The sequence below is a fragment of the Salvia hispanica genome, chromosome 6 (genome assembly GCF_029641045.1).
Source record: "Salvia hispanica isolate PSC_SH4W2 chromosome 6, Shi_PSC_v1, whole genome shotgun sequence".
Lineage (NCBI taxonomy): Eukaryota > Viridiplantae > Streptophyta > Magnoliopsida > Lamiales > Lamiaceae > Salvia > Salvia hispanica.
In genome coordinates, this window is record NC_142697.1 from 7,926,390 (window position 1) to 7,936,094 (window position 9,705).

General features: G+C 38.8%; 1 protein-coding gene across 2 annotated transcripts; it reads left to right on the plus strand.

Annotated features, from left to right (window-relative positions):
* Window positions 1–106: 106 nt before the first annotated feature.
* LOC125206087 (protein NRT1/ PTR FAMILY 5.5-like) lies at window positions 107–4,400 on the plus strand. 2 transcript variants are annotated; one of them, XM_048105386.2, is made up of 4 exons: window positions 107–288; window positions 2,396–2,610; window positions 2,706–3,265; window positions 3,421–4,400. In XM_048105386.2, the coding sequence occupies exons 1-4, from the start codon at window positions 255–257 to the stop codon at window positions 4,316–4,318; spliced, it is 1,707 nt and encodes a 568-aa protein (XP_047961343.1). In that variant the 5' UTR covers window positions 107–254; the 3' UTR covers window positions 4,319–4,400. The 2 variants fall into 2 exon arrangements, with proteins under 2 accessions (XP_047961343.1, XP_047961344.1); XM_048105387.2 differs by lacking the exon at window positions 107–288 and adding an exon at window positions 1,415–2,197.
* Window positions 4,401–9,705: the final 5,305 nt, after the last annotated feature.

Here is a 9,705-nt window from a genome sequence, read left to right on the forward strand (position 1 = left end):
TAGTTGCATTGTGATACATTGCATTAGATTCACCATTTATACATAGGAGTAGTAGTAAGGAGCAAGCATAGGATGACTGATATGAACTAGAGAAACAGCAGCCAACAATCTCAAATAAATTTATACATTCATAATGATATTTGGGGGTGTTAATTAGAGTGTAGCTTCATCCTGCCTGCTTTTTTGGAGCTAATCACGTCAGTGGCGATGGGCATCTTGAGAGAGACATCCTTGGTGTTCTTCTAATTCTAAAGATGAATTATCCCAAGATTAAAGGGTCATTAATCAGTGAGTTTCCTCTCGTTCTACATGCCATTTTGTGAAATTAAAATCCATTTTTTCCAACCTTTTCCGATGGTTTGCCTAAATTCGTAAGAGGTTAACGACAAATTTGGTCTCTGGTGAATGCATCTTTGGGTTGGTTTTAATTCAATTGATGTACTACTTTTTTTCTCCTTTTCACTTTAAGGGAAAAATTGATTATTAGTATTTACTCGTATTATTTAATCTCATTTCTTTCTCTTGTCTTATTGCTATATTATTATCCTCCTATTTCTCTATTTTAGCATCTGCTTTAAAATAAAAATAATATTAAATCTCCTTCAAGGAATAACTTTTTTATAGTTTGAAACTTGTATACTTTTATGTAGTTTAAATTTTATACATAGATGATTTCATGGTGAGGGACAAAATTATATACTTTACTAATTTTCTTTATAACCCATGCCGTCCACCGATGGACTATTTTTGGTGGACCAAAGGAGTAAGAAAAATCATCCTACTACTACCCATGCCGTAAACAACCATTTTATTGTCTAATTAAATACATTCTCTTGTTATTAATTACTAAAATATGTGTTTGAGTTTATTATGTCAAAGGCATGTGTGAAGCGAAGATCAATGAGATGAGTGGCTAAACACCTTTCACAGTCATAGAAGACTGCTACTCTTGCTTTTGATGATTTCCCACTTCTCTCTTTTTTAACTTGAGCATCATAATTGAATGGTCTTTGAAGCTGTGCCTTGATTAATATATGTAGCTAAGAGCATCGATAAAGTGGACTTTTGGGAGGCACTTCACCACTCGGAGGGGTGCGGTGCACCTCCCATTGCAGGCTGGTGCCTGGTGGGGTTTCGAGGGAGGGGGAATAGGTACCCTTTGTGGATGCAATTCTGCACCATACGATTAAAAAAAAAAAGTCGAATGCATATTGGAAATATTAATAATTATCTTTATAATATAAATATTTACTTTTTTGGTGTATAATTAATCTAATTTTTAGGAAATTTAATTTTTAATATATATAATTTTCAAACTTTATAAATGCCAACACATTTCACTGTATAATTTTAATCATTATTAATTGAATAATTTTGTTATTTATAATGTTATTTAATTTTATAAAGTGGATGGTAATTTAAAAAATGAAAATTTCAAATTTAATATTAATATTATTTGAATAGAGGTATGACTTGTAGGAGTTGTGGTCGATCTAAAATTTGAGGGAGGTATAGGGAGAGGTATCTGCTATGAATGATGACCTAAGATGCATTGCGATTGAAATATTGAATCAGTTTACTTTTTCGAATTATCATAAATGGTTGTGTCCATTTTTGCATAAATTTAACACGTAAAATTCCCAAAATCAGAAAGTTGCATGATGTCGGCCTGTGTTATAATCTGTTAAAAGTGTATTAATAAATCAGATTAGAATTCCTTTCGAAACTTCCTAGTTACTAATCACAATTCACAAGCAGCACGGTTGCGGCGCACAGTGTTGACGCGGGATGAAGAAAGCATCTACTTCAAAAATTAAATATTGATTAAACTATTGTTGTATATAGATCTTCAAAATATTTCCTAGAATTTTCCCTCGACAACTTGTAGATTTTCAGGAATCTCAATCAAGCTCTTTAGCAATCATTAAATTACTATTGAGTGTGAGATTTTAGTGCATCGAAATTTTCTTTCTTTCACGTCTGGTTGGAACTAAACTTGCAATTTCCGCGTTAGGTGGCGTCTACTTTTTTATTAGCTATAGTTGACTTTGACCAGAGTAATTTATAAAAGTCAACTCTTTGCCTCTTGATATATGTTTTCTTCAACTTAATGTATACTACTACTATATATGTGTTCGTCTCTATTGAAAAAGTGAGAAGAAACTCAAACCAATGGCAACAGTTGCAAGAGTAATAGGTGAGAATTGATTTGTAATGATCATAATGTGAGTAGATACCTTTTGTGTGAAATCAGAAATGAGAATATATGAACAAATTCATGAAATCCATCTAACTGAGATGGACAAATCAGTAGTTGGAGGCTGGTTGTTCATATGTAATATCAACATGTTCAATAATCCCATATTTACTTTTTTCTTATGTACAACTCTTGCAGTTCTGCTATGGGTAGACATATTGGCCATGTACGCCATGTACATGATGATGGCATACTTAACCAACGTATGGAAGCTCGGTTTCACACGCGCCGCCGCAATTGTGAACGTCTTTTGGGGTGTGACGACAATATTACCGTTACCCCTAGCATTCCTAGTTGAAACCATAACAGGAAATTACTGGATGCTCCTCCTCTCCAGCTTCTCTTACAGCGCTGTAAAACAAATCCTTTAATAGTACTATCTAATTCTGGTAATTTTTTCATTGGCAACCTAAAATGAATACTCCATATTCCTTGTGACCACTTACAGGGATTAGGGTTCTTGGCAATGTCGACTCCTCCGGTGCTGGGGCGTACAATGGGAAGATGCAGAGAGTACAACCAGGAATGCATAGGGCAGGGCCAGAGAATCCTCTTCTACACCGCGCTGCCTTTGATAGCATTTGGCATGTCGGGCCACATGACCTGTTGGAACTCGTTCATGGCAGAGCAATTTATTCGAGTAGAAGGCGAAGTTGAGGACGAGGACGAGTTCGACAACGCTGAGAGAACCTTCTGGAAGTTCTTTTACAGCGTTTTGGCCACCATCGTCCTCACCTTTGTCGCAGTTTTAGGCCTTCCCTATATAAAGCCGTGGTCCATTAGGTTTGGGATTCCGGCCATATGCACTCTCGTCGCAACTCTCCTCTTCTTTAGCGGATCCTGTTCCTACAAGTATTTCTCACCGCTGGGATGCCCTTTAACGGTGTTCTTTCGAGTTTTCGTTGCTGCTGTTTCCAAGCTGTTTTATCGAATCCCGAGAGATCCTAAGGAGTTGTTCGAGGTTAATCATCCTCAACTCTACGTCATTCCGCACACAAAGAGCCTCAGGTATGCCTTTCTTCTCAGATTTAGTCTGTTCAAAAGACTAGCATGTTAGGAGAAGAGAGAGTCTAGTTAGCCTATATACCCCACAACCGATGTGGGACATTGAGTCTGTAATACTTGATCATCAATTTTAATTTGACAGTAAGGTTGATGTTTAGGTGTTTGGACAAGGCTGCAGTTGTGATACCTACAAAGCCTCTAGAGGAGCAAGCCGAGAATCCATGGCGACTCTGCACAGTGACCGAAGTGGAGGAGACAAAAACGATCATACGCATGATTCCTGTGTGGATGACATTCATTTTGTGTGGCGTCGTCAACGCCATAGGCTTCACCTACTTCGTCGAGCAACTGGACCATCTGGACCACAAAGTCGGCCGCCTCAAGCTCCCGTCGGTAGCCCTCCTCTGGTTCTTCGACCAAACTCAGAACCAGATTGCGAAGCTATACGTTATGCTAGCAAATCGCTTAGCCCAATCAGGGTCCATAAAGTTCGCTCCTCCACTAGGGATCGCAGTATCAATGATACTGGCGATCCTGTGCTGCATCACCGCAGCCAAAGTGGAGGACCGGAGGCTCGGGGTGGTGCAAAGGCATGGACTAGTGGAAAAGCCGGACGAGACAGTGCCGATGACCATGTTTTGGTTGCTTCCGCAGTTTGTTCTGCTCGGGGCTTCGACTGGAATATTTAACTATAGCGCGCTTTGCTTCTTTGTGGATCAATCCCCTGTTTCGACACGGAGGTACTTGCCGTTTATGATAAGCGCTGTGTTTGGTGTTGGGATTCTGGGGAGTGTGGTGTCGGTTTTTGTTGCGGGGAAAGTGAGTGAAAGAGGGGGGAAAAGGAATTGGTTTCAGCATGATTTGAATGGGAGTAGGCTGGATAAGTACTATTGGAGTTTGGCTTGGTTGATGGCCGTCAATCTTGTGGTTTTTGTGGTCGTCGCTATATTTTATCGATATAAGGAATCGGAACTGCAAGATTTGGGAGGTGGTGATTTTGGTGGGATTGATGAAGGGTATGATGAAAACTCTAAATGTTGCTGTTGTTTGTGTTAGAAACTTGTTAATGCTGATGCTTACACATTTATCACTGATACGATTAAACAAAAAACACTTGTCAGTGTTTTTATTTTTCTTACGTTCTTTCTCAGACTTGTGCAGAGTAAGTGAATTGATACATTTCAAATTTTGTAGGTGAAAATTTTCCAGAACGTTGGGCATATTTATGTGCAAAATATTGCAGTTTTTTATTGTCGAACAAATTCGGCAATGAAATATGGTTATATGGACAGTACTAGTAAATACTCATAAATCCTCTAGAGTTGGCATGAGTAGAGCCGTAGAGGTTAACACGGATCTTAATACGTAATTGGTGAAATAAAAGAAAAAAAGTAGTTTGAAATTGTGCAGTGGATAGTGATCAAATAATTGATAAAATAAAAGAGAAGAAGAAAAAGATTGACATAAGAGCATCCCCGGCGATGCTCTTCCGCAAGAGTAGCTGCCGTGCTCGCCGCTGCGCTCTTGCCATCGGCACGGACGTAGTCAGGCGCAATGTCATTGGCCAACGACTATGTCGTTGGAAATTTCTATTTTTCTAAATCGAAAATAATCAAAAAAAAAAAACAAATTTGGATTCCAAAAATATAGTTGTTTTTATCAAAAAAATTTTTTAAAATTTTTTTATCCTAAAATCATCTATAAATACACACATTCATCATCCATTTTTTAAATCAAATTATCTCCCACTCATACTTCTCTCATATTTTTCATACTACTCACCTACATCTTCCTCTCTCACTCAAACACTCTCCAAATTCAAAAATAGATCCGAACGAGATCATTGCGAAAGCAGAGCGCGAATAACAAGAATACTATCAACAATACTGTGTCGCCTATGAAGCCTATGTCACCGCTGCCCCTGCCCCTCCTCCTCGACGAACAAGATCAAATCGCCGCTACATCCCTCATGACCGGGAGAGAGCCCACGAAAGGCTCGTGAGCGACTATTTTTCTGACGAGCCACGGTTCTCGACAGATTACTTCCGGCGCTGTTTCTGCATGTAAAAACGCTTGTTTTTGCCTATTGTCAACACATTATTCGCCCGTGATGAATATTTCCAATCACGTAAAGATGCAACCGGTCAGCAAAGTCTCTCCTCGTTGCAGAAGTGTACTTGTGCCATCCGACAACTTGCTACCGGGCAATCGGATGACATATTCGACGAGTATTTGCATGTGGGGGAGTCAACTAGAATCCTATGCCTCAAAAATTTTTGCGCCGGCGTTGGTTCTACTTTCGGTGAGGAATTCCTTCTGGCACCCACCGCCGAAGATTGTCAACGGTTGCTTCATCGTCACAAAGCAGTTCACGGATTTCTCGGTATGCTTGACAACATCGACTGCTTGCATTGGAAGTGGAAGAATTGCCCGAATGCTTGGAGGGGGCAACACTTAAGCGGCGACAAAGGCGACGGTCCAACGCTCATCCTCGAAGCGGTCGCTGACTACCGCCTAGGGATTTGGCATGCATATTTTGGTGCGGCCGGATCCAACAACGACTTGAACGTGCTCTACTCTTCCCCCCACTTCAAAGATCTTTTAGATGGTGTAGCACTGATCGACTTCACTATCAACGACCATCCATACCACATGGGGTACTATCTCGCCGATGGTATCTACTCAAGGTGGCCGACTTTCGTGAAGACGTTCAACACGCTGCAAGACCCGAAACGGATTCTTTATACGCAGCGTCAAGAGGCTGATCAGAAAGACGTTGAAAGAGCTTTTGTGGTCCTTCAAGCCCGATTCAACATTGTGAAGACATCGTCTCGGATGTGGTACGCAAACAATATTGCTGACATCATGTACACGTGTATTATCTTGTACAACATGATTATAGACGACGAAGGACCGAGGGAGGCTAACTTTTTCGACGAGGATGAAGCCGGATGCTCAACCGCAAGGTCTCCCACACGCCGAGGTGTGCATACTACTGTGCGTGAGAGGAGCGAAAGAAGATTGACAATACGCGACACCAAAGCCCACATCGAACTACAAGAAGACCTAATTAACCACATTTGGGAGAAATTCGGCCACGAGTTGTGTTTTTTTTAATGAATTTAATTATGTAATTTTTAATTTTTAGGATTTTAACTATGTAATTTTTAATTTTTTAGTAATTTGTAATAGTATTTCAGGTATTTTTAATGTATTTTAATATTGTGGAAATGTTTTCAGTAATTGAAGTATTTAAATTGAATAATAGAATGATGGGACCTTTGAATAGTGTAAGAGCATGCTCTTGCGGAAGAGCATGAATGTGGGTGTTGTGCTCTTGTGGAAGAGTAGGGAATTACAAATGAATAAATGTGGGTCCCGGCCTACATCCATGCTCTTTGGCAAGAGCATACATGGGGATGCTCTAAATTGATATGAATTATTTTTATGAGTGAAGAGTCGTGGAAATCCTCTCGTGTGTGTATGTGATAATAAATCAGACTTCTCAGATCCAGAGAATCCGCTAGATCACGGGGTCTAGGAACTCAGAGAACCCTTGAAACCATCGGTCGTTGGGCACACAATCGGTTCCTGCTTTTCAAAACCCTCAACCCATAGTACTAAAACTAGTATAAGGAAGTAGGGATCGAATCCCACAGAGATGGAAGCGTAAGTAAACATGCAAGAGATTTTGGACACTGGTTTTGGCTGCTGCCACGCATTTTTGTGGGGTTGAGACTTAACTGCTAGACTCGGGAAACGTAAATAATCTAACAGCTAGGCCTATGCAAACATAACTGAAACATGCATGAAGAAAAATAAGATGTAAACAAGATAACACTCCAGCGATAACATATTACCAGACCTAATGAACAACTTTTCCTAAAAATGCCTAGACAGAGGAAAGACAGATCGTGGGGACCATTTCCCAAATTAGCAAGGTACGAATGAAAAGCTGCAAAATAACTAACTAAATGTTCAACTAGCAACTAACTTCATCTTCTCTAACGATCCTTGATCACAAAATGCAGAGAAAAATAGAGTAAACTATTAAACTAAACAGAGCAAGCTGAATTAAACCATTTAACTACGATTAACTACTAAAATTAAGCAGATCTACTATCGCTCGATGAGGTAAATGAGAGAACAGAAACTAAACATCAAAACCATGCAAAAATGAACAGATCCAAACACTGGACGCTTCATCCGCTCCGGATCTAAGCCATCAACGACAAACCACAACAATTCCCATCTCCGATCACACAGATTCAACCAGATTCAACCGATCAACTACGATCTCCACACAATTCAACTCAACAACTCAGATCAATCGCTAAAAGCATCCAAAGAAAACAGAAAAGTAGTAATAACTTGAAACGAAACCATAGCAAGAACTTCCATAGCTAAACAAGTGCAGATTCAACAGTATTTAGAAAAATAAGGCCGAGCTTCGAACAACGAAGTCTCGGAAAATTCAGAAACGGAAACTTAAAACAGAAACTACAAATTGTATCTTCGCCTCGCGTAGAGACGGTGTTGCACAAACTGACTCTCAAACTATGAACCGCAAAACCCCCAAATTGATCCCCAAATGTGTGTAGAGTGTGAGAAGTGAGCTAAGAGCTAAAAATGGATGATGATGATATCATGTATGCCGCGTGCTCTTATTTATAAGGAGTTGAGCTTCTAGATTCTTCCTTGTATTCCACATTCTACCCTTTGTCTAGGATGCTCCTCCGTCTTGTAAATTTTCTTCTTTCTGCTCACTTTCTTTGTTAGACTCCTTTCTCCAGGCATTCTGCTCCTTCTTTCCTGGATCTGGCTTTTTTCTCTATACACCTGGCTTACAAAACCTTGTTAGACCCAAGAAATTACAAAATTTACCCTATAACCAATGCATGAAATTAGCCTTATCAATGAGACAGACAAAAAAAAGAAATATAGCTTATTTTTATGGAGCGAAGGTAGGGGATATGTTATATTGCTAACTCACCGTTATATTGTTAACTATAACTAAATGATAGGCATTGGATCATTAAATGACGGCACAAGATCATTCAGCCGCGAATATCAATACAATGTACAAAAATGTCAATTAATAAAAAATTTAGAACTAACTTTTAAAAAATATCTCAAACTTTAAATGAATATAATTATCTCAATTTAAATTATTTTTTACGCAACATATATCAAATTAAAGATAATTTTATAAGAATTTTAACGAGATCTCACTTGCATATATTCCAATGTCAAATTTTGAACACAATTCTAGAATTTTCGTATTTTTCAAGAATTAGTTTAAATTCAACACAACAACTATCATAATACATCAATAGGGATGCATTCATATTCATATAGTAAATATTGTTCAAAAACAAAACACTTGCAGTTCATTGGATCTTGTGACCTAACGGTTAGATTAATGCCACGATCATCTAATAATGTAGATTATTAGCCTAATAATGTAACTTAGCTAATAATGGAGTACTATTTTAGTGAAATAATGTACACCCTCCGTCCCTTTGTAGTAGAGGCGTTTCTTTTCGGCACGTGATTTAAGAAATAGTGTTATAAGTGAGTTAAGTGAAGGAAGAATAATGTAGGAAAGGAAAAAGGTAGAGAGATGAAGTTAGAAAAAAAGTAAGAGAGAGTAAAGTAGGAGAGAAGAAAAGTTGGTGTTTTTTCCATAATAGGAAATGACCCAGCTATAGTGGGACAATAAAAAAAGGAATACGACTCAGCTATAGAGGGACGGAGGGAGTAGCATTTTAGTCTAATTAGTATTAACACCCGTGCTATGCACGGGACATAAGAGTTTCAAATAATGAATAGTACAAAATATAATAAACATATAGTAGAAAATAAGAATTCAAAGCAATGTAAAGATTTAAGGCTAATTAAGTGTTTGTTTGGCCGACCATGTTGTCGTCGGATGGCTCTTGCAGTGCCTGCACCGCCGCTGCTGCCTCGGTTTTATGCCAGCCGCCTCTGCTGCATCCATATCTTCCGTCGCCGCTGCCTCGATTCTCTTCCAACCATTGTTGTTGCCTACGTCCCTTCCGCCGCCGCCGCCGCTGCCTTTACTTTCCGTCCGTGCATCTCCAGCGCCGGCCTTATCCCCGATAAAGTATCTTTTTCATGTTTCATTTCATTTCATGTTTCAAAATATAGAATTTAAAACTAATATTTAGTTATTCAAAGTATCATAAATATGTAAATCAAAAGATTCTATGTAGATTTTTTCTAAGTTGATATGTTTGTCCCTTCACCGGAGCCATCGTCGGATTCCAAGCACAACCACTCCTTATGCTGCAATCAGAAAATTAGAAAATTAGTCCACAGTATATAAATGCAGATTCAATTAATGGTAGTGCACTATTTAAAAGTATTTCAAAACTTCTTTAAGAAGCTAACAATTTATTGGACCATTTTTTGTCCAAATT

Coding starts and splice junctions, on each gene's coding strand:
- LOC125206087 (XM_048105386.2), top strand. CDS start 255: ATGAATTATCCCAAGATTAAAGGGTCATTAATCA. Junction 2,611..2,705: donor CCAGCTTCTCTTACAGCGCT/GTAAAACAAATC, acceptor GACCACTTACAG/GGATTAGGGTTCTTGGCAAT. Junction 3,266..3,420: donor CCGCACACAAAGAGCCTCAG/GTATGCCTTTCT, acceptor GTTGATGTTTAG/GTGTTTGGACAAGGCTGCAG.